Source organism: Glycine soja, chromosome 19 (assembly GCF_004193775.1).
Source record: "Glycine soja cultivar W05 chromosome 19, ASM419377v2, whole genome shotgun sequence".
NCBI lineage: Eukaryota > Viridiplantae > Streptophyta > Magnoliopsida > Fabales > Fabaceae > Glycine > Glycine soja.
The window spans coordinates 47803392-47828413 of NC_041020.1; the positions used below are offsets into that span (position 1 = coordinate 47803392).

Here is a 25022-nt window from a genome sequence, read left to right on the forward strand (position 1 = left end):
TGTAGAATATTATACCAAGAAAACTTGTAAATAGTTTTTTTAGGTTTAATTTCATATTTTATCACTCAATTTTCATCATGTTATGAATTTCATCATCCAAGTTCTTTTTCAGTGAATTTTATTATTCTAAGTTCTTAATTTTACACATTTTATTATCATGTTGTTGGTAATAAAAGACACTATTTTATACAAAATAATTTTTTTAGTGTCACATTAACATCAGTAAAATGAATGAAAAATAAAAAATTTAGATAATAAAATTCACAAAAATAAAATTTAAAGGATATTATTCACAAAATAATAAAAGTTGGATGTTAAATATGTAATTACATATTTTTTTCATTCATAAATATTAAGGATAGGTATCAAAAATTTATAATAACTCATGCACTTTACTCAATCAATTGAGTTAAATTCTTTTAATTTTTTAGTATTATTTTTTATTTATCAAAACTAATTTTTCGTAGTAATATATGTATATTAATTTTTAATGCAAGCTTTTATTATATAAATGACTAAGTTGAAATTCTATTTTTGATTAAAAACAATAAAAAAAGACACCCATGTAACTGATAAAAAATTTGTCTCATTATTTTATTCTTTTACAATATGCATTTTTTTCCTTGCGGTTCATTAGGTGTCCAATATTGAAGTGGTTTGAATCGCATTGCATGTCATGGAAATTGTAAGTATAATTGTCAACGAAAAAAAAAAACTAGATAAGAAGAAAATTGATATAAGAGATTAATTAAAGCATTATATGTGTGTGCCATGACCATAGATAGAAACATTAAGATAATTAAAAGGTAAATAGGTATTTATGGATATAAGAGTGAACTTATTTTAAATGAATTTGACTTAGTAAAACTACCACTTTTTCAACACAAATATTGGATTGGTGAGATCTAAATAAAAGAGAAAAAATAAAATAATAATAATTATAGTAACAAATGGAATTAATGATTATACATGAGTAATATAAAATTATTTTACACCGATAACAAATCAAATATCTATATTTCATTTAACAATATATAATCACTATTCACTAATATAATAACAAATATAAGTTGAATTGAAGAAGGACATAAAAAATTGTATTTATGTAGGACGTGTGTGTATTAAAATAGGATAATATTTATTAAGTACATGAAAAACAGAAAAATTATAAAAAGACCAAGTAAAAAAAAACTAATTTGAATGCGAAAATAAAAATGGATGGAAATGATATTTTTTGGGGGCCATTAAGCTTAGGCCCATTGATCTTCTTGATAATGAATTAGGCCCGTCAGCATGTGGCTATGTCAAGTTTTAGATAATGACAAATATCGTGTTAGGGTTGAAGGGTACCCCTAAATGATGTTTTATGGACGACTACATATACTTATATTTCTCCAATTCTATCTTCTAATAAGTATTTACATGTTGTTTAACAATTTCGAATGATAATATATATTTATACTTTTTTATAAGGGAAAATCAAAGATAATGTCAAAGATTTATAATGATTTATAATAACTCACACATTTTATTTATATCCTCCTTTCACATTAATATATATATATATATATTATCATTCAAAATTGTTAAACAACATGTAAATACTATATATATACACACCCGCTGCAATTTCGATATATGATGCCTGATGCCTAAAAATGCTTTGTATTGTTATAGCCTATACGTTCTTTGCAATTACAAATTAATAATTGAAGTAATAAATTATGTAAATTGGTATAAAAAGTATGGGGTAAATTCTGGGCGTCACTTATGTCACTTTCGCTTGTTATGATATCAAATTTACTAACATGGTATATTTGGTTTCAATTATTTTAAGGAAAATAAATAATTCAATATTTTGTTTTTAGATATTTTTTAAAATATAATATTATAAATTATTTAGATTAAAAAATTAATTTAAGCACATACTTAGGAAAAAATAAAAATATTGTTTTATCTTGTTATGCTCTCTTCTTACACCAACCTTTTATATGATAAAAAAATTAAAAAACTAGAGAAGGAGAGATAAATCTTTGTCTTTTCTCTTTCATGATTTCATTCATGTTTCTAAAAAGATAAAGCGAAAAAGAAAGAGAACAAATTAGAGGATTAAAATGTATAATATTGGCCAAAAGAAAATCATCATTCACCAAGTCGTGATTCTTACACTTATTTACCTACTATGAGCAAAAATGAAGTGAAAGAAGTGGAGGAGAAAATCTTACCATAAGAATTTCTTGAAATTTTAGGTATAACAAGGAGTGAAAATAAAAATTACGATTTAAGAGTACCAGAAAATCCTATTTCAAACTATTTGTAGTGTAAGTTTAGAAAACAACTTGTGAAAAAGGAGAAAAAAAAGTAGAATACTTTTCTTCTTTTTTTATCTAAAAAATATTAGGAAAAAATGTGATTAAAAATATAAATTCTAGTAAAGGTTAGAATTTTTAACCAACTTAAAAAAATTATTCAACCCATCTTGTCTCGATTTTGAGAAGTCAATGATAGGTGAGGGATGATGAGTTGATCGATTCTACCATGCCTATGTTAAAAATGTCATCACGTGGGTCCGTTATTCTTGTTCTAATCTTTAGGAATTGTTTCTTCAATTTCTTTTATTGTTGCAAGATGTGATTTATTGTTATTAACCGGGTCTTAGTATGTTGCAATATGTCTTTATTTCCTGTTTTGCATGTTCAAATGAGTGCCAAGTTTGGTGGTAAAACGTTGAGTTGTAATGCTTAAATATAAGCTGCTTTATTGATGAATGAAGAAAATGAACATTTATTCACAAGGTAAACCACTGAAGATATCAAACTGTCATCACAATGTGCTGGAACCTTTAATCAGAAACATTTACCAATGAGAGCAAATGCCCCTCTACTACATATGCCATTTTCATTAAACCGTTTCCATTTAAATACAATATTTTTATTATAATAAATATTTTATTCAAGGTACATTCATCCACTTTCATAAGCATAATCACACCAGAACAGAGATATAGGGGCTCCCACTTTTGAGGGTCTAAGTGTAATGGTACTACTGAGGTATAGAGGCAAGCACCTCTAACAAGGAAGCTGCGAATTGCATTTGAGTCTCTTCATTTATTGTCACGAAGAGTGGCACGTGCACGAAAAGGGATTTGATCCCGTTTTGCTCGGCAAAGCGAAGGGAATGATAGTAAACATAATTGCACACAAACCTGCCTGCATCATCTGATACCATAACTTCATATCCCTTCTCTGTCAAGGCTTTGGTGATCTCCACAACAGGAAGTGTAGTCTGCACAAAATTAGGTAGAATTCTCATTATTAAGCAGAACCAACCATGTTTTATGAAGTGGTTTTCTTCATCATGTCGTCTATGTACACGAATAATTTTCTACCTGTGTAGGCCTCCCCCATCAAGGAAAAATTATTACATCACGTGTCCATGGTACTAACCAATCTCTAAGTGAAACATAATTGAGTTTTTCAATTTACAAGACAATTAATAACATTCAATCATATGTCAGGTGGAGATTGATTGAGACCACAGTAGTCTCTAACCATGTAATAATTTCTCCCCATCAAGGGGAAGGGGCAGAACCCACAAAACTAAATTCCTCTATACCTCCTTACTTTTAATTTTTGACAAAATGAGGAACTCAAAAATGTAATTTGCTAATGATTTTTACAATAACATAAGAAAATTGGCTACAGTGTCAGGAGTAAGCAGCAGCTTCAGTGCCATCAAAACAAATAGCACCTTAAAGTAATTAAAATGGTACCCAAAAAATTAATATTCTATGTTAAAATAGTAATCATTATTTTACAGTGTTAGGACTTAGGACTAAACACCAAGCCCAAGAGTACACATTAGTTTACGAATCAAGTGTATGTGAAATATAAGTGATCCATTTTACCTCCCTTGTTCGTGAAATTCCACCATCCGAAGGAACTATGGGGACTTTCTGCAACATAAAATTATGCAAATTTCGGTGAAGAAGCTCGCTGGACATCAGTTCTAAAGGTTTGTTGATTAAAGCAAATTTGAAATCAATCCAATACTCCAATCTCACCTGGGGCTTCCATCCCATTTCATCAGGGCATCGAAAATTAGCCTCGTTGACAGCTTGTTTCTCTATAGCAAACCTTGTCGCACCACTGTTAACCCCAAAATGCAGCTGAATAAACAAAAATCAGAAGCTGCCAGAACTTGCAGGGGTGAAGAAATGAAAATATATTCAACTTAATAATGAGATATCTGAGTCTAACCAAGGCAAAATCCCAGTCAACTAGTTACTTTCTCACTTTTCATTTCCAAGGCTTCTTATGCCTATAACATGATATTCACAGTTCACTATTCAGATGCTCAAGCTTTTTAGTTCAGCCTTTGAATTAATGTGTAACTCTGAAGTCCAATATAAGTTTCCTTCTAGCTTTGTGCTATTTATTTTAAGAAACTTTAGTTTAAAGTCCATTGAGATTTAATCACAAAGAAATAGTTAACAATATGATCTTCAGTCTTCACAGTATTTAATGAGCAGATTTTAATAGAGTAATTACTATAGTAGTCACAAAGACTCAATCCATGTTACAGTCAACATGCTTATTTAAGTTATTGGAGCAGTGTTTCCTCTGCAGTTCCTGCAGACTTTAATTGGTGTGTACAGAAATACACAAGGAATGTGACTGACAGTCTTGGATTGTGCTATCTACCATGTTGGATGATAATGTTATTCTCCTTCTTGATTTTTTATTTCTTTTTTGCAAAAGATAATTCAGCTTGAATAACATAACATATCCAGGTTCAGTGGGAAATTAATTGACAGGAACAAATTAGGATTTAATTACATAAATGACCAGCATTGAAGAATGAATACACAAAGCTATGAGTATTGAGCACAAACAGTGAAGGCATATATCAAGTACAGGGGCAACTCACCCAAATAATTTTATTGGAATTTGAAGATTCAGAGTCCTTGGCATTAACCGCGGATTGTAATCTCTGGTACAGTGGCACAAGTGCTCCTTGACCAGCAGTCTCAAGAATGCTGGAGCTCCCAATAACTAATCTCTTTGGCAAACCCTTCTTATTCATGTACTCTGTCAAATTATTGGCAATTGTTTCTGTTGGATTCTCTGAAACTCCATGGAATTTCTTAAATCCTGTCACATGAATTGTTGTCGTCGGTGTCGTAGGACCTTCAGACCCCATTTGTCAAATATATTAAATCTGGTAATGATTAGATCCTCAACTCAAAACTATTTTCCAAATACCTGCATCGATAGATGAGAACTTTTGAGCATATTATGGGACAGAAAAATTGAAACATTTTCCTACATGGTGGATCATATCCAAAGAAATTACATCACAGTCCTTAATCAATCACCTTTCAAAAATTTAAAAGCCCTCAATCATTTAGAAACACATCAACCAAACTTTGAATCAACATAGAGTTCAGATATTAATATTATCATTGATGAATTGCATAAAGTATCAGAAAAGAAGTTCACTTCGGAAATTTTCAAAGCATGAGGCAGTGAAAGAAAACAGTGCAACCATTTCAACAAAAAACGGCTAAAAAAAGGGAAGCTAGAATCAGAAGAAACGGGTCTTTACATAATCATAATTCACTAATCTAAGATACGAGTAACCACCAACACCACAAAAATCTGTTTCAAGTGTGATGCAAAGAAGTTTGTCAAAAAAAAAGTGTGATGCAAAGAAGAAGAATCGTATATGAGACCAAAGTTTTTAACTTTTCAGATAAATAGCAGTTGCGGTGGAAGCAAAGCACTTTGTTCATTGCTGAATTCTAGTAGAACCGTAAACACAAGAACCCATCAACATTAAATTAAGAAAAAGATGATGATCACGCACCCAAATGATCAAGGAGGCATAAAATAACAAAATTGAAGGAGAAAACGCAACGGAAGTTTGATTGAGAGAGAGAGAGAGAGAGGGTCTTACAATAATTAGAGATGAGACATTCAGCAGTCTTATCTACCCAAAGTTTGTTTCTATTAACTGGCCAAGAGTCGAATTAGATTTAGAAGAGAGAAAGAGGAAAACATTTATACGAATACCAAAATAATACAAGTACATGTATGTGGGTGCGGCTGTCACTGTCATCTTCAAACAACAAACGTTGCTGTTCCAATTTTTTTCTTTTATCTATTTAGGTAACAAATTTGTCGTTTGTGGAGATTTAACCTCTCTTTTTTTGTCAGAGTTTTAACTTTAAAGAACGTGTGTAACGGCAAAAAAAAAGATTGGTGGCAAGGATAGATATCATATCTCACAGAAGGTTCGAATTCCACTATCCTAGGTGTTGGTGAGTTTTCGGAATCTAATTCAGTTAGACTTTTGAAAAATAAAAAAACATGCGTAACAATTTAATAGAGGAATATGAATAACACACCTTTGTACATTGTACATTGTACATTCTACAATGGTTAAACCAACACATTGTAGAAAGAGATAGGAAAAAAAAAATAAAAAAAGAAAGAGAAAGTAAATGTATATTCATAAATACTCCAAATAATAAAAGGTGTTCATAATTTTCAAGAAAGTGTCATATTGAAATCATCATAATGGGTTTTGTACTCAAAATACGTTTAATTCAAACACATTTCATTCTATTTTATGCAATTTAATGGAAATCACATGTAGTTTTTATTCAAATATAAAGGACTTTTTTATATTAATGATGCATAAAACGTTTTTTTTTTTGCGTCGATGATGCATAAAACGTTTAAAACTCATGACTGAAATTAAAATATTTAACACTATTTGCAGAAGCTGGGTCCAAGTTCAGAACATGATATCTTGGAACATTGGTGATGGAAATTCGGTTGGTTTCTAGAATTATTCTTGGATTCTTGGTCATGGAAATTTAATCGATGTTACTACTGGAAATTTAAGTTGATCACTCCTTACTTGCCAGCATCTAGCCTGGATACCATTCGAGCTATTCCTCCCCTAAACGTGAGGAGAGGATCAAATTCTGGGTCGTGGAAGGGAGCTCCAAATGGTGAGTTCTCAGTTTCTTGTGTGCGGCGAAACATTAAGTGTTTCTTAATCAAACTTCTTCGAGTTGGTTGCTCTCGAACTTGCATGATGTTTTCCGGCCTTAGATTTTTAAAATGTGAGTTTAGACTTAACTCAATTTCAAAAGATAGCTCAAGGAGTGAGGATTGTCCTTCACTTGTATATTCTAACTTGACTTTATTTTTATCTGATGTGAGATTTGGGTTTTTCCTGATACATTTTCCCATGCTCAGCACTTGTTGGGCTTGATGCGTAGATAAAAATGATGGATGACTCTTTTGATTAATCTTGAATATACTCTTATACATCTTAGATTTTTAGAATGTGAGTTTAGACCTAACTCAACATCAAAAGTTAGCTCAAAGAATAAGGGTTGCTCCTCATTTATATATTCTAACTTGACTTTATTTTTAGTCGAATGATACATCAGCATTCAGGTTCTCCTCTTTCAGCTGTGGATGCTTCTTCATATAGGAGACTCATGGGCAAACTGATTTATCTTACCAATGCTAGACCAAATATTGAATATGTTGTGCAACATTTAAGTCAGTTTGTTGCTAAACCTATCTCAGCTCATCAATAAGTTGCTTTCAGAATTCTTCGATACATCAAAGGTTCTCCATGTGTAGGGATTTTTCTTTCTGCTAATAGTAACATTCATTTAAAAGATTTTAGTGATTCAGATTGGACTCGTTGCATTGATACCAAAATATCTATTACTGATTATGCCATATATCTTGGAATTCTTTGATTTCCTGGAAGTCTAAGAAACATGCTAGTGTGTCTAAAGCTCCTCAGAAGCTGAATATAGAGCATTGGCTAGTGCTACTTGTGAGCTACAATGACTTACTTTCTTGCTTAAAGAGTTTAAAACAAATTTTCAGCAACCTGTTGTTTTGTATTGTGATAATCGATCTGTCCTTCATATAACAACAAATCATGTTTTTCATGAGAGAACAAAACATATTAAGATTGATTGTCATCTAGTTTGGGAGAAGATGCATAAAAGAATTGTGAAATTACTTCCTATCACCTTTGCTAATGAGCTTGCAGACATATACACTAAGGCCATGCTGCCTGATTCTTTTCAATTTTTGTATTCCAAGTTAGGAATATCCAATATCCATTCCTAGCTTGAAGGGGGATCTTAACATAGATATAGTTTGATCATGGTTAATTCAGATTGATCACTTTGTTACAAGAGATAGCTTAGTTAGTTACAAGTTAGTTATTCTTGCAACCAATTATATAAAACTATAATAACCAACTCTCTTGTAAGCTAATTCTCATTCTCTACTAATTTTAGTTTCCTCTATCTTCTTTCTCCTTTAAGCTTCCTTTGCAAGTTTTCTTGCATCCATGGCAGACATGGATTCTGATAGCAGGTAGTTTGTTGCCAACATTGGCTTCTGCTCTGTGCTTCATTTACCATTTACATTAGAGTACTGTCAATTGCTTAGAATATGAGATTCGGGGGAATTCTTATTGAATCTGGCTCTATTGTCGTGATTAATTTGCTATGGAAGGGATGACGAGCTAGACTTGTGGAAGAAGGGATCGAGTAGAAAATATTAGCAACAACCGAGTTTATTACGAGATAACTTATAATGCTATCATATTGATCTATATTAAGTGCTTTTGCATTTAGCATTAGGTAGATTTCATTTAATAACTATCATGACTCTATCTTTTATTTCAATTCTTTGACAATAATTATAAAACCTTTTTGAATTATGAATATAAGAATCCAAATTCAATACCTAATTTTAGTATTCAAATAATCTTCTTTAGAATCTTATTTTTCAGTTATTAACCACCCGCCTCCCTTTTTTTACCATCCTTGCTTCAGTTTGGTTCAAAGCATCAAGTCATTTTATGCTGCAGGTGGTGTTTCACAGGTGGTGCTTCGTGAAGCTAACCAAGTTGCAAACAAGCTAGCAAATTATGGGATGTCTCTTTTGAGAACTTGAGAGTTTTTGATGTTATTTTGCCTTTTATTGCTTGGCTGTTGAGGCTGATATTTCTTCTAACTATTTTCCCTCGTGTGTTTTAATTGATATTTGTTGGGGTGCGTTGCCCCTTCAATTCACCGGGAAAAAAAAATCACCTAAACATTAATCTTAACTGTGCCGTTAAGGTTTGGTAGGTGGCTGAAATTCTAAATAATAATTTTATTGAAAAAAATGGATTGATAAATGGTGTTGCAATGTTTGACAGCGGCTTTCACCTACACCATCTTCGTGAATTCGTGCCCGCAGTGTTTGTCTTGACTTTAATAAGGAAAATTCAAGCGGATAATTATTGTTTTGACTTTAATAACTAACTATAAAATTACGTTCACTTACTTGTATTAGCAAAATAATTTAATTTCCTAAAAAATAGTGCAATTTATTTCTAATTTTCTAAAAAAATAATATTTATTTCTACATATGGGTTATTATTGTTCATGTTAAAAAGAATATCCGCTTAAGGCTCTTAAAGTTTAGAGTGAATTAAAAAATCTAACGAATTTAATAATGTATGACCTGGTGTGATCAAGACTAATATCATGCCTATTTAACCAGAATATCCTCCTATAATTATTTTTTGTCTTTTTTTGGAGTGATATGAATAGTGTCTTAGATTTGTGAATATATATATACATGTTTTTATGAATTTGGTTTTTTTTTATATTTATATGTTTTATCTAAACTTGAAAAATATCCATATAATTTTTTTTGCTGTAATACATAAAAAAATATTTACCAATAATTTAAAGATTTTCGACCAATACAAATCTCACGGCTTTTCAATGAGTTTACTTTTATTATTATTATTATATTAGTATAAAGTTATCTTAGTAGGAAGGAGTGATTAATCTTTTTTAAAAGATAAGAAGTTATTTGATAGAAATCAAATAAGAAAAAGAATATTTTTTTAATTTTAATGTGAATCTCATATCTTTATTTATTTTTTGGTAAATAATCACTTTTGTATCTAAATGTGTAATTCACTTACAAATACGAAAGATGAAAATATAAAATTTAGTCTTCAAAAGAGTATAAAGTGTGACAAATATATCCGACCGTTAACTTTCATCCGTCATCGTTAATAAAATAGTTTACGTGACACATATGGATGAATTTGTCACTGAAATGATTGTCGACGTGTTCATCTCTAATTGTCAACATAAGAACACATTTTTCATATAATGTTTTTTTCTTGACTTTTTGTCTTCCCAATCTCTGGGAATAAGAATAGGGTAAAATAGTTATTTTTGTTCATGAATATGTAATTCGCTGATAAATGTGTCATTGAAAGATGAAAATAAAAAATTTAGTCTCCGAAAGTGTAAAAAATGCGACAAATATATCCGATCATTAACTTTCGTCCGTCACCGTTAATAAAATAGTCAAGATTCGAAAAAGTGAAATATGAAATATATTTATCTTTTATTTATAGTAGATTGTGACTAATTATTATAATTTGAAAAAATTATAATAATTGATACACTTTACAATGTTTATTTTGGTAAAACAGTACTATTCTTATTTTGGATAATTTATATTATGACATACAAATTATGATTTATAATCATTATTATTGTTATTATTATGTTTGTTTCAAATTATGTTTGTCAATGTATTTTTTTAATTGATTATTGTAATCTTGTGTTTTTAATGATAAAAATGACAAAAATTTACCATAAAATTATATTTTACCCTTAAATAAAATGAAATTTTGGATCTAACAAATTAGTTCAATAGAAACACACTTGATATTTAGATCCAATATAAAATTAATGACATTTTCGTCCAATAATGATAATTTATTAACATTTTGGTCCAATGGAACGTACTGACGTTTAAGTCTAAAAAAAATTAATAACATTTTTGTCCAACAAAAAATTATTGACATTTATGTCCAAAAATAGTATCTTATTGACATTTTTGTCCAATCTAGTCAGCATGACCATGTTGACAAACAAATTTGTCTCTGTGTGTCACATATATAAGCTATTTTATTAATTGTGAGATACGAAAGTTAATCGTAAGATATATTTGTCGCACTTTTTATACTTTCGAAAATTAAATTTGATATTTTGATCGTCTATCTTTCAAGGATATATTTGTGAGTAAATTACACATTTAAAGAAAAGATGACTATTTATCATTTTTTATTTTAATTCAAATAAAACTTTTTTTTTCTTTGTTTTTTCTCTTCTCTCCAACCAATTAACCCTTAAGCATAATTAAGATGGATATTTCTATTATGCATCCAAGGATCAACTAATATTGGAAACCAAATTCACACATGAGCTCACTTTTGGTTCGGGAGAGTGTCTATATTCCAGTGCATCCGAAACTACGGCAACCGTCCTCCCTTTCTTCACTCACTACCTCGGACAAGTTGATGTCTGTCCGAATACGGGAACACACAAACTCGTAGGAATGTCTGTGTCTTTCTCTTCAACCTCATTCGCATTCCAAAGACCAGCACATCTTTGCTCAAATTCACTCACCGTATGCTTCTTTTTCTCTTTTCTTATTCTAAATTTGTTGCTCCAAGTGCACTCACTGCTCCATGAGTTGTTAATTGTTGCAGGTTGCATCCAACAACTTTGATTCGGTACCAGGTGGACTCGGTCGTCTTGTGCTGAATGTTAGAAGCACCAGCTTGTGTCGAAGGTTTCGTGGCTTGAAACTGTGGGTACTTGAGAGACTCAACTTCCAATTCCAGCCACCAAAGCAACCTAAGAATAGAAATCATCACTTCAAAAATAATTTGGAAAATGAAAAGGGATCGGTTTCTGATTCATCCTCAATTCTTCATGTTCCTGATGGTGTGTTCACTTTTAATTGACCGCTATTCACTTATCTTAATTGTTTAGGCTTCCATGTGATTAATTGTCTTCAAACTTGCAACATGTTTCTCATGATATTCAATCACACAGATAAGGTCACTCCCATGGAGTCTCCATCTTTGCTGCAGACAGGTTTGTCTGGTGCTCCCATGGATGTTAGCAGAAAGCCCTCTCTTTGTATTGCAGTCATAGGGGCCACTGGCGAGCTGGCAAAGAGGAAGATTTTCCCTGCTTTATTTGCCCTCTACTACAGTGGCTTCCTTCCCGAGGTACAACACCTTTTATTGCATGTGCACCTTTGTTCTTTCAACTTGAAAGTTCTGGTACATGCATTTCAAAAGCCTCAATTCATACCTTGAGACTCAAAATTCTTAGCAGATTTGGGCATAACTCATCCCGATAGCTCATAAAGTGAGGATTACCCCCTACTTATATACACTATTTTTGACCATATCATTAGTTAACGACGATCTCCAACACACCTTCCTCACGCTAAGAACTGATCATCTTGAACGTGAAATTTGCAAGATTGGACGCATGTGAGTGGTCCGATGATGAGTAGCTTGATAGGCCTAATAACAACGCTTAGCATAAGTTTTGATACCATATTAGATTTTGGGCTTGGACCTTACTCAGCCCCAAAAGTTAGTTCATAAAATTATAATTGCATTCCACTAATATACACTATTTTTGCCGTACCACTGGCTGCTAGTCAATGTTGGATCTTCAACCCAATTCAAATATACTAAAATTGCATTGGATTAAATCATCCACCTAACGAGCAACAAAAACAACAACACACCATTGTCTGTACAGATTGAATCAGTCTAGAGTTTAGCACAATCCTTGTTCTTTAGCTGGCCTTGGGATTCGCTATGAGACCATAATCAAGTTCATCACCCACCTAATGAGCCTTTTATGTAAATTAATTTGTAGCTTTGCTCTTTTTCCACCTCGAATTCCTTTGTTGTGGATGCATAATCAATTGGATTTTGGCATGATATTTTATTCCGATTATTTTTTACTATGATAAATAAATTGGAACATATCAAGAGTGCTTGTTTCTAGTGAATCTTACCTTTTCCAATTGTTACATTGCCATGTCTTCAGAATGTAGGCATTTTTGGTTATTCAAGGAAGGATATAACTGATGAAGACCTGCAATCTATTATAGCTTCAACGTTAACATGCCGAGTTGATCATCAGTATGATTTTCTTACCAGTTCCCAAATTGTTACCTTCTATGTATTGCTTCCTGTTCATGGACAAATCTTTAGCACTGAAGTTTACACTCAGAAACTTGGGAAACTGCTTGCTGAGTCATGTTTTATGAAAACTTACTCCCAACCTATAGCAGATAAAATCTCATGGAAATTTGTTTTTCATGTAAACATTTATATGTGTCTAATTATTCATTTGAAACAGAAAGTTATATGTCTTTCTGGCCTGAGAATAAAAGAATAATGTCCTGTTCCATTTTTTCCCCTTGTGCTTAGTCAGTATTGTACAATATTCTAGCTTGGTGGCTAATGTGAAATGCAAAAACTTTCAGAGAAAACTGTGACGACAAATTAAATGCTTTCCTTAGTAGAACATATTACATTAATGGAGGCTATGACAATAAATATGGGATGTCCATGCTGAATGCTCGAATGGAGCAAATTGAGGTAACTATGGCAAAATCTCACCAGAATATATTAAAGTTCTTTTTGTCTCAAATGTGTTCCTGTAAACTCTTTCACAAGCTGTATTCCCTTTGGTATCTGATTCTATCACAGCTTATTATCTACCTCAGGGAGGATCCAAAACCAACAGGATATTCTACCTTTCTGTGCCACAAGAAGCACTTTTGGATGTTGCGTCATGTCTTGCAAGCAGTGCTCAGACCCAGAAGGGATGGAATCGCATAATATTTGAGAAGCCATTTGGCTTTGATGCACTTTCTTCCCATAGGCTGACACAATATCTTCTTTCAAACTTTCAGGAAAAGCAAATATATAGGTATTTATTACTTCCTCTCCCCTTCTCACCTTTCAGCTCATGCACCCAAAGACACAGATGGATGAACCACTTGGGCGCACACAGAAATACTGTTACTTAAATTGATGATTCATGTTCATCTGTTGCTAGAATTGATCATCTACTAGGAAGGAATCTCATTGAAAATCTTACAGTTTTAAGGTTTTCAAATCTAGTTTTTGAGCCACTTTGGAGTCGTACTTATATAGATAATGTACAGGTTAGCCCCCTTTTTAATCCGATTAGCGTGCCTTAATTTCTGGAATTTATGAAAATTCAAATGTCTCTTTTGCATATTAATGTTTGTCATCAGATTGTTTAATTAAATTGCCGTAGGTCATTTTATCAGAGGACTTGGCTGTGCATCCTGGAAGGTAATCTTAGTGACTATTATGTCATTTGAGTAAATATAATGCAATGCTTCATTCTGTACTGAATATGTATAAAGAATTTTTCCTCCCAAGTAGTTGTTTGTTATATGATACCAGCTTAGTCCTTTGTTTACCCAATACCCATGCAGATATTTCAGTGGCTATGGAATTATCCGTGATATTGTACACAGTCATGTGCTCCAAACAATTGCATTGCTTGCCATGGAACCACCAATAAGCCTTGATGGAGAAGATATTCGAAATGAAAAGGTACACATGCAAATTATGGATTATAAACTCTAACAAAGTAAACAAACCTTATGATATGCCTTAGCAAGTGTACCAAGTCAACTAAGCAATAAAGAATAATCACCAATTCTCTGTATTGAAGCTACTTGGATAAATGGTAAATGGATTGAAGGGAATTCTATTGAAATCAAAGTGAACATTTGAAAGTAATTCTTATTCTGAGGAATGCTAACAATACACTCTCAAACACACTTTGATTCCTCAGAATTCCCAAGGCGATTACATCTAAATCAGAACAATAAGTTTGAGTTAAATCCAAATATGGGTTACATCTAATTCAGAACTAAGATGCATCTTGACCCTAGCTAGAGAAATTCAGCTAAGCATGATTAAAGAAAGAAAACAGGAGACTAGGTGAACTCCTTGGTAAAATTGAATGAGGAATTGAAAGTTCATCTTTCTTCCAATCGTAAGAATTTCCTCCTTTCCAATTAAGATAACCTGTTCTTGCTTCTTTCTCTTTTCACCCTCTGATCTGGTCTGTCTTTTCTCTTCTCAAAAAAATAACTATCACTTCCTCCTAGGCGGTAACATTCCAGTTTTCGGGCTCTGATGGTCACATTGGGTACTTTGAAGCATGCATGCATGCTTAGTGCTGCACATTGGTTGCTCAGATGTGTGTCAGCGCTCAGGTGCAAGACAGTGCTGACTAACCAGCACTTGATGCTGGCTATGCTGTGAGTAGTGGGCATTTTCCCAGTGCGCACACAGGCACTAGTCTTCTGGTGCTTAGGTGCTAGAACCACAGCTTACTTTTCCCGTGAAACTTGAGTTCTTCTTCCACTTATTCATGCCTTGTACTTCTTCCCTTCATTCATTAACTTAAAGACAAAGAAGCAACTGAGTAAGAAAACTTACCTAATTGACATGCAGAAAAGGCTAAAATATAAAGTAGTGACTCTAAAACATACTTAACAATACTCAAAACAACAAATACACTAATACTATATTAATATTTGTTATGGACAACTTTTTCTTAAGATATTAGGGTTGTTTGTTACAAATGGCAACTTGAAAGATGCTTTTTTTCCTCATTATCACCTAGTACCATTAGTTGCTGCCTTCTTTTTCAGCTTAAGGTTTTGAGGTCAATTCGCAAATTGGAGCCAAAGGATGTCATTCTCGGCCAATATAAAACAAGTGGTGGAGCCAAAGTTGATGCGTGCCTAAATGGTCTGACACCTACTTATTTTGCTGCTGCACTATACATTGACAATGCACGATGGGATGGCGTGCCATTTCTGATTAAAACAGGCTTGGGGCTCATCAAACACCAGTAAAATCATCATCTTTTGTGTGAATTTTCTTTAGATATGTACTTTTTATGTTCTAGATTACATATTTAGATTCTTTGGCATGACTATCCCTGTTTCAATTCTGTAAAGTGGTCTAATAAGAGGGAAAAGGATAGTGGTATTAAGATGTCTTGTTATTTGAAGGCCAGTCTGGGAAAGGCTGAATAGTACAATGAATTTTCTTCCTTCCTCCCCTGCCCCCATGTCTTAAATTTATACTCTTGAGAAATATTGGAGAATGGAGATCTAAGAGTTGCTTATGGCTATGTTTGAATGCAACAATTCCTTTAAAAGTATAATTTATTGGTTCAATTGTAATGTTATTTGCTGACCCAGGGTAGAAAATATGTAATGCAGAATGGAGATACGGATTCAATTTCGCAATGTACCGGGGAATGTGTACCACGAGTGCATCGGGCATAATATGGACCGCGCTGTAAATGAGCTCATTCTTCGCGATGTTCCTGATGAAGCTATTTTAGTGAGAGTCAACAATAAGGTTCCAGGACTAGGCCTACAACTGGACTCTTCAGAATTAAATTTGCTTTACAAGGACAAGTAAGCACTTAAATGTTGGACTATTTGTTTGCACCATATTTTGACCAAATGATGCTAACCAACCATGCCTGCATAATGTTGAAGGTACAACATGGAGGTGCCGGATTCATACGAGCATCTTCTTCTCGATGTCATTGATGGGGACAGCCATTTGTTTATGAGAAGTGATGAGTTGGCAGCAGCGTGGAATATTCTAACTCCAATTCTGAATGAGATAGACAAAGACAATATGTCAGTGGAGCTTTATGAGATGGGGGGTCGCGGTCCTGTTGGGGCATACTACCTCTGGGCGAAACATGGTGTCCGTTGGGTGGAGGATTAGAACTTCCATCCTTGTATGTCTTTCTTCTATATCACGTTACTTCTGTGTTTATACTGTGTTACCTACCCCCCTTAAGGACTACCTAGGCTCTGTGTTAAGTATTCTGCAATAAACTTCAACTGCTGATTAGCCTCGTTTTTGTCTTGTTGACAATTGCATATATTCTTGAAAACTGTAGCTTTTTTTATTATTATTGAATTTAGGTGGAAAAGAAGAATTAAAGAAATCCAAGAAAAATAAAGAGATGGAAAACAAAGAAAGGAGAGCAATTGAGCAACCATATATTTTCAGCATTGATCTGCTTTTATCAATTAATTTTGAAAATGAAATAAAATATTTTATCTTTGGATGAAGTTTCAAAGTTGATAATAGGAGTGCTTAAAATATAAAAATATCCCAACTCTTTCCTGATAGGGGGTTATTTGAACTTTTTATAGGCAAATTAATATATATATATATATATATATATATATATATATATATATATATATATATATATATATATATATATATATATATATATATATATGAACGGGTATAAGAGATACCCTATATGTGAAGAACCAAAGAACCATATCCAGAATTCATATCGGAAAGAAAGGAAGTGGTTCCGGAATATTTATGAATGATGATCACCTATATATAAAGAAACCACAACTTTAGCTAATACCCAGCCTACAAAAACATCCAGCCATTAGAGGACCCTTTTCCTGCGGGATCCGAGGTACCCTGCACCCAACCCACTCTCCAATCAGCTCACCCAACCACATCAGATTGCCTCCCCATGAAACACCAACCATTCAATGACACAAAATGTTAACAGCAAGCATAATTTAGTCATGTCCGAGACAAATTTAAAGACACTCCCCTGGATTAACTAGCCATTGCTTTAAAAAGTAATGAAAATCCTTGATATTACCTGCTAGCCATCCCCAAGCAGCAGAATCAACATTAATTATCTCTTGTGGGAAGATAGTGTAATTTTTAAAATCAGAGATGACACTATAATATAAGCATTTTTTAAGAAATATAAATTTGATTTATCCATTCTTTTTTTTTTTTTATACCAATCAAATTTAACTTAGTTAATTGAATAGGATGAATAGTTATAAACTCTTTAGCACTTGTTTTTGATTCTTATGAATAAAAAAATAACTTTGTATTGTGTTAAAATTTATTTATTTATTATTAGAAAAGTAGAGATGGTTATTTATCCTAAAAGCTTAAATGGCTTGGTTTTATAATTATAACAACATCATATTCTAAAATTTTTGTTGATATTTCCTTCTAAAATCTAAATCAAACATACACCACTCTATATTTTCCAAAAAAGAGTTTGATTTGATGTACAAACAAGTTATGGTCCCTCATATATTCATCTACATCTACATAAATGGGGAATTTCCCCCTAATGTATGCGTGATGAGGTCATGTTGCTCCACTTGCAGCATTACAATTAAAACAAGTAAGGTAATCAAGTCTATCGAAAGAGTAAAGACTATCTCAGATGAAGACCACTTTGTGTTGAATACCATTCTAACAAAATAATAACTCAATTAAAATAAGAGATGAGAATAAGAACTTAAAAAGAAAAACTAATTTCTCTCTTAATTTATCCCTCGGTAACTTGATAAATAAAAAACAACTTCATAAATAAAAAACAAGGGAAAGTTTGGGAGGCAAAAATGGAGCCACAAGCCTTGCTTTGATAACAAAACCGGAAGACACAAAATGAGAGCCCACCGATGTGGGACTTCCGCATCAACACTTTGCAATCGAGACAACAAAATGAAAGTGGATATTGAATTATGGTTTGCACACTCCAAATCTTAGTTTGGAGACTGGTGTAACTTATGTTTTATCCACAAATATCATCGTGTTCGACAAAATTGTGGTTGAGTTGCATTCAAACATGATTTTGAGTCCTTAATCATGGTCTGGATAAAAGTTAATTTTGTTTTCATTAGGTCTAATCATGGCTTGTCAACTGTAATCCAAACATGCTACATATTGCTCATGGAATTAGAATGAGACACCCCATCTTCTACGCTTTAATAACAGGGGATATGTCACCTAAAATGAATCCTTTTATGTCAACTTTTAATATAACAAAATCATATTAACAAATTTTGTCTATCTTTTTTCAATAGATATTAAACAATATTCTTTCATGGGGAGAGATATAAGGAGAGTTGAGTGATTAAGAGGGAAGAAAAGGAGAGAAAGTTACATGTTCAGTCCCTCTTACTAACAAAATTAACATTTATCCATAAAAAAAATGATTCTCCCACTGAGCCACCAATCAATCTCACTCTTGTCAGGTTACCCAACTTGATATTCTTACTGAATTATTGGATCCTTTAGTACTTGAATCATAATATGAAAAAACTCGTGAGATCCCAATTTAGTCATAATGTCCATGGAGGATACATAATCTTTGATAACTTCCCATGATGTACTCATGTTATTCAAGATGATAGAGTTGTTTGCTAATTTCACGAGACATTTGATTGAGGTTGAATTGTCCTGGGTCTGAATTTTAGAAAATTAAGAACAAATGAATCGAGCTTATTTAACGTCTAAAAGGAGATATAAATATTAAATTTAAACATAATCTTACGAGAATTCCTTCTCAAAATGGCACATGGATTATCCTTGCTTGCATTCCACTATAGGGGCCACGGCAATTTAGATCATGAGTAGGCGTTGCATTCACCAGCATCCTTACAAGTTTGACAAAAGTATAGTGCTATTTTGTCTTCATCTCTCACTACAATGACGAATATATTATACTAGTATGTAGTTCACACCTACCATTTTAAGAAATACTAACAATACTCTACCCACATTTTACTATTGAATATATGAAATTGATTTAAAATCATAAATTTTTTTAGATTTAATTATGATTTTAAATTTTTAATAAATTTTAATCAATAATAAAAAATGTTAACGAGAATATATTAAAAAATATGTTACTAATCCTCTCAAATGATTTTAGTTAAATTAATGAGTTAAGTCAGATTAAACCTAATGTAGATCATTCCTTAAAAAAAAAAAAACTATGGACAAAGGCTCAAGTTGCTCGTATAAAGAATTGAAATCTTTATTGAAATCTTTTGTAAGTATCCTCAAGATACTGTTAACATCTTTTGTAAGTATCTTTAGTGTATGTGATTATATTAGTTGCTTAAAGTTCAACAATATTACTTAACAAAAATTTTTGTTAGAAAAATGATTTGACAATATTTTGCTTAAGTAAATTAGTTAAATAATTAACTGTTGCTTAACTAATTGACACTAATAAAAGAATAATATTAAAAAAAAAAATTTTAATTAAACACTCACTATAATCATAATACGATAATGTGATGACATGATCACACTTGCAAAACGTTACAAGGATGAAGTAGTTGGACGATGGGGCAAGATTGCTACTCTATTAGGAAATACTAGTATATAGAAACTGATTTGAAATGTGATGATGCTAAGTATTCTTGTTGGGTCCAGACACGCACCGTTAATTCAGGATAATTATTCCATGATATGTTTATTATGGGGTCCATCCATCTCTATATATGTTGACCAACCTAAAGTTAGTATTCTCGATGGAATCTATCTCACTTTAAGATGGAGAAAATATTGCATACTTTATATTTATATTTTTTTTATTCTAATGAATAAAAAAAGTATCAACAATTTTAAATCATTCAACAAATTGAGGTATACTGTCTTGATAATCCATATCTATATACTATTTTTAGAACTAATTAAGTTTTTAATTTCTCTAACTTTTTCATATTATAGTTTTTTATTTCTCAAAATATTTTTATAACTTTTAGTCTTTTCGTTAATTTCTCATTATCATTTTTAGTTCTTTTAAATTTTTTTGTTCATTATTAACCTTTCATTTATTTCTATTGTTCAAAAATAATCTCAAATATAAAATAAATAAGAAATTAAAAATTGACAAAATAAAAACTAATTTTAAGTAATAAAAATAAACAAGAAAATAAAAAAATTGGTAAAATATTTAGAAGGATCAAATTTGTTGACAAAAAAAATTAACAAGAGGCTAGAAGTTGTATAAAATTTTTTAAGAGACTAAAAATTAAAATTAAAGGACAAAAAACTTAATTAAGCCTCATTTTTATTTTTATCTACTATGTTATAAATTCGTTTTTATAAATTAAAAATACAATAATGTATACTGTGAAAGTAGCCATGACAAAAAAAGGTTCAAATATGATAACTTTTCCTTAAATTCCCGCATCATGTGTCATAAAGCAGCCATGACAAAAAAAACAAAAAAAACTATTGTGAAGGTGAAAATATTACGTTACGGGATGACATTCGAAAGATGCATCTACATGCTTAAATGTGAGGGGTAGGATGGTTCCTACTTCCTATCCTCACTTTTGTGACTCATTCAATTTCATGAGCAGGGGTCTGTATCATTCGTCATTTATTTGGTTTGGTTTGAAGTTAATTTTGACTGATTCATTCTTAGAAATTAATTAACTTAATATATTTTTGACAATAAGTTTAAATCATATATCTGGTCATTTCAATCCAATTTGATGTTGTATATATATTTTAAATATGAAATTTTAAATAATTATGTTTTAATATTAAAAAATTATCTAATAAATAATATTTTATTATATCATGATACAATATTATATTAATAATGATATTATTTACTTTAAAATATATATTATCAAATATATACTTTAATGTATTATATTTTTTTATTACATAATTTAACTATACATAATATTAATATCAATATATTATGCTAATGATCGAGTTCACCTAGTCTTGATTTATACATTGTCAAATCTTGATATTGAGTTAAATTTAAAATAAAATAAATAGCTATATCAAAATTTCAAGTTAAATAGAAAAAAATAAATCTGTTTCATAGAAAAATTATTAGATGGTTCTGCATCACATGATCCTGATTAATTTCTACATAACATATGTAATCAAATGATATTAATTTTTTTTCTCATAAATTAAAAAACTTGAATGCATGTCATGTGATGACTACCTAATAAATTCTCATGTATGGAGTACTCAAGGTCAAGGGCATTCTTGTCAATCCAATAATGTGGCTAGTAAATAAAATAACACGCGGTATTGACATGTTTTGCTAGTCAATTAACACGGTTTGAGTTCATTGAACTGATAAGCAATTTCCATCGTTCATTATTTTGACTACAGCAAGTTCATGTCAGATCTCAACTCATGGTGAATGAAGCCTATTAATTATTTTGGGTTCAACCCTTATTCATATACATGGTGTTCACATCACAGCTGCCATGACGTTCTCAAACTTTCATTTTCTTTTTTGTTTGTGTATCTCTATAGTATAGGGAATTGAACTAGCATCATAGCCCTCTCAATATTAATTCTTGTTTTTTTTTTCTTTCTCTAAACGGCTCACATATAGTACTAACCTGCAGCTTAATTTTGCGTCAACTAATACGTTAGTTAAGGAGCATGGAGGGTGAAGAAAGAAGGAAGAGAAAAATAGAGAATGAAGAAGAAAATGAGGAGCAGAAGATGGAAAAGTTCTTTGCCTTGATAAAGAGGACAAAGGATGTTCGCGATCGCTTCTACAAGGAGAAATTAACAGATACTAAGAAGATTGATGGAGAAAAGGCAGCTGCAGGGGGTACTAGTACTATTTGGAACCCAAAGTTTCAACCAGAAGACTTCATTGATTCTGGAGAAATGGCAAAGAGAAACAATATTAATATTGTTTCAGGTCATGGCCATGATCATGCAAGTCCTTCAGAGAAAGAGTTGATGATAGAAAAGAAACAGGATTTACAAGAAGCAACACCAGCAGCAGCCCAAGATAATGAAGAGAAAGACAAAGCAAGTGAACATTTTTTAGACTTAAAACTTTCTTTATAAAATTATAAGAAGTATATGCATTTATATCTGATGAACTGGCTATGGCCTATACTATATGACTATGATTTGCTAACCTTACTGTCTTCGTTGCTACTTGATCGTGATTTTGACCCTACAGTAGTTGTTGTTCATTGAAAAGAAGCTGTCATGCTTCTTAAACTGTGGTCACCCAATTTTCATTAACTACTCCCTTTCTTTCTAATCATAATATTATTTTTAAAAATTTATTTGTTTCTTTTGTAAGATGATTTTTTAAGTTTTAGATATATTAATTATTTTTTTCTTAGATATCCTTACTTAATTATTATTTCTTCAAACAATAATAAAAAAAGTAATTAAATGGATAAAGAAATAAAAAAATAACTTTTGAATGATAATATAAATAATTAATAAATTTAATGTAACTAACTAAATTAATTATTTTTTAAAAATTATGAATTAGTTAAAAGAATCTTTTAATCAGAAAGGAAAGGAATAGTTAATTACTCTGTTTAGTCGGCAAAAAAAGTTTTGTTCGTATTCATTTATTTATCTTTTTTAAAGTGTTGTCTTTTTTATTATACTTTTGAATTTAATTCTGAAATATTTATATTTTTTCATAAGTAAGAAAGAACCTGTCGGGGGGCTTACGACCGTGTAAGGTTTAATATATATGATCTAGTCAGTTTATTAAAAATGTAAAATTTAGGTGATAAGCCCTCAAAACATCATCTTGCCTATTTTCACATCCCTATTTAGTGAGAAGAATGATAAAAGAAATGGGAGAAAGTGTAGAAAAAGTGAATGTATGAGAGTGTTGAGTAAAGAAAACAAAAAGAGAAAATAAATTATGAATTGATTATTTTCTGTTGTATGCCCATGCCGAAAGTACGTACAGTGTGCATTTTCTTTTTAAGGTATGTGTTAGAGAAGGAATAAATAATGTATATGCACTAAAAAAAAGTAAAAAAGATAAAAAAAGCATGGTTATTAGTTTTATTTAATTTTTAATTAAGCTTATATATTATATTTAAGTTATTTTTTCCTGCAAATATGTCACTTTCTCTTTTATCTTGTGTCTTTTTTTCACCTTTTGTACTTAATTTTCTATATATATATAGTCTCTCTATTATGAAGATAATGTGATACTAATGACATGCATTAACATGACATTAATAATTTAATTTTTTTTAATTAAAATTAACATGACGTCAATAATTTATTTATTTTTAATTAAAATTAACATGACATCAATAATTTAATTTTTTTAATGGATTCAACGGTAAAGACTAAATAAAAAATTTGAAACTTATAAGAATGATTTAATTTTTTTGTAAGGACAGAAAATTAAAAAAATAATAAATTACAAGAAATAAAATCTTAGTTAAGCCTAATTTTTTTAGAGTAAATAGTTCATCCACTAATAATTTTAAAAAATTTATATTATCATCCAATTAAAAATTAATATTTATAATAAATTTATTAACTTTTATAATAATTATTATAAACATCATATTTATCGTAGTTTTGGATTGATATTGATTCGATAGTGCACTTCTTATATTAACAGAACATAAAAATTTTACATTCCTTTTTATTCTAAAAATTAATTTTTAAAATATAAAAATAATTCTGAAAATTAATTTCCAAAATATAGGAGGTGGTAAAAAATAAAGAGTAGTGCTGTTAAATAAGAAACATTTGTTACGAATTCGTGTTGTTTTTAATAAAATTTGTTCGTACCAAAAAGCAAAAAGCATTTTCTAAAAATAATTACCTAAAACTAATTGTGATTTATTACAAATTTGAACGCGCGGCTAGTTTAACATCTAAAAACAAATGATTCAGTGATAAAAATATTTCTTCTGAAAGCAATATTAGATGTCATGATAATTTTTATTTTTATATTTTGAATTTGTGGGGACAATAAAATTAACTGCAAAATTATTTTCTTCTTTTTTTTTTCCTAATTATATCGATTTTGTGTTTTGGTCAAATGCTAATTTGACAAGTTACAATAGTAATAAACGAGGATAATCAGGTCCACATATTTCACAGCATGAGTCTTACATTTAATGAATTGAATAATGACAACTTTATAAGTGCATGGCATCTATTATGCACAGCCATGCCACATCCTAGGAAAATATTGTGGGGACAAAGCTTGGGGGTTGGAACCCTACGGATTGAGATATTCTGCAGTTATGTTTTCAATTGCACAAATCCTAACCTTTCAAAAGATTTGTTATTTTAATTAAATTGAAACATGAAATTTCCTTTTGAAAATTTATCACAATTGAGATTTGTTATTCCTAAAGATTTAATACTGCACCTTCAATGAGCCTGTTTGAAACTTAATATGA

At 30.9% G+C, this 25022-nt stretch overlaps 3 protein-coding genes across 5 annotated transcripts; 2 read left to right on the forward strand and 1 right to left on the reverse strand.

Moving 5' to 3' along the window:
• Nucleotides 1–2764: 2764 nt before the first annotated feature.
• On the reverse strand, nucleotides 2765–6078 carry LOC114400843 (pyrrolidone-carboxylate peptidase-like). Of its 3 annotated transcripts, none has more exons than XM_028363488.1 (5): nucleotides 5959–6078; nucleotides 4930–5264; nucleotides 4064–4168; nucleotides 3908–3955; nucleotides 2765–3285 (listed from the first exon to the last, which is right to left on the reverse strand). In XM_028363488.1, the coding sequence occupies exons 2-5, from the start codon at nucleotides 5200–5202 to the stop codon at nucleotides 3043–3045; spliced, it is 669 nt and encodes a 222-aa protein (XP_028219289.1). In that variant the 5' UTR covers nucleotides 5203–5264; nucleotides 5959–6078; the 3' UTR covers nucleotides 2765–3042. The 3 variants fall into 3 exon arrangements, with proteins under 3 accessions (XP_028219289.1, XP_028219290.1, XP_028219291.1); XM_028363489.1 differs by having other exon boundaries at nucleotides 5869–5961; XM_028363490.1 differs by lacking the exon at nucleotides 5959–6078 and adding an exon at nucleotides 5748–5835.
• Nucleotides 6079–11301: 5223 nt separating this feature from the next.
• Nucleotides 11302–16948, forward strand: LOC114400453 (inactive glucose-6-phosphate 1-dehydrogenase 4, chloroplastic-like). Its single transcript, XM_028362904.1, has 12 exons — nucleotides 11302–11540; nucleotides 11623–11860; nucleotides 11972–12150; nucleotides 12992–13086; nucleotides 13434–13548; nucleotides 13677–13882; nucleotides 14012–14120; nucleotides 14237–14274; nucleotides 14421–14541; nucleotides 15654–15856; nucleotides 16233–16433; nucleotides 16518–16948. Exons 1-12 carry the CDS (start codon nucleotides 11469–11471, stop codon nucleotides 16753–16755), a joined length of 1815 nt encoding a protein of 604 aa, XP_028218705.1. The 5' UTR covers nucleotides 11302–11468; the 3' UTR covers nucleotides 16756–16948.
• A 4952-nt stretch (nucleotides 16949–21900) lies between these two features.
• LOC114399553 (protein NIM1-INTERACTING 1-like) lies at nucleotides 21901–22773 on the forward strand. The gene is made up of 2 exons (XM_028361757.1): nucleotides 21901–22008; nucleotides 22224–22773. Exon 2 carries the CDS (start codon nucleotides 22261–22263, stop codon nucleotides 22678–22680), a length of 420 nt encoding a protein of 139 aa, XP_028217558.1. The 5' UTR covers nucleotides 21901–22008; nucleotides 22224–22260; the 3' UTR covers nucleotides 22681–22773.
• The last annotated feature ends 2249 nt before the right edge of the window (nucleotides 22774–25022 follow it).

Coding starts and splice junctions, on each gene's coding strand:
- LOC114400843 (XM_028363488.1), bottom strand. CDS start 5,202: ATGGGGTCTGAAGGTCCTACGACACCGACGACAACAATTCATGTGACA. Junction 4,169..4,929: donor ATTCCAATAAAATTATTTGG/GTGAGTTGCCCC, acceptor TTGTTTATTCAG/CTGCATTTTGGGGTTAACAG. Junction 3,286..3,907: donor GAATTTCACGAACAAGGGAG/GTAAAATGGATC, acceptor AATTTTGTGCAG/ACTACACTTCCTGTTGTGGA.
- LOC114399553 (XM_028361757.1), top strand. CDS start 22,261: ATGGAGGGTGAAGAAAGAAGGAAGAGAAAAATAGAGAATGAAGAAGAA.
- LOC114400453 (XM_028362904.1), top strand. CDS start 11,469: ATGTCTGTGTCTTTCTCTTCAACCTCATTCGCATTCCAAAGACCAGCA. Junction 14,275..14,420: donor TTGGCTGTGCATCCTGGAAG/GTAATCTTAGTG, acceptor ATACCCATGCAG/ATATTTCAGTGGCTATGGAA. Junction 16,434..16,517: donor AATTTGCTTTACAAGGACAA/GTAAGCACTTAA, acceptor ATAATGTTGAAG/GTACAACATGGAGGTGCCGG.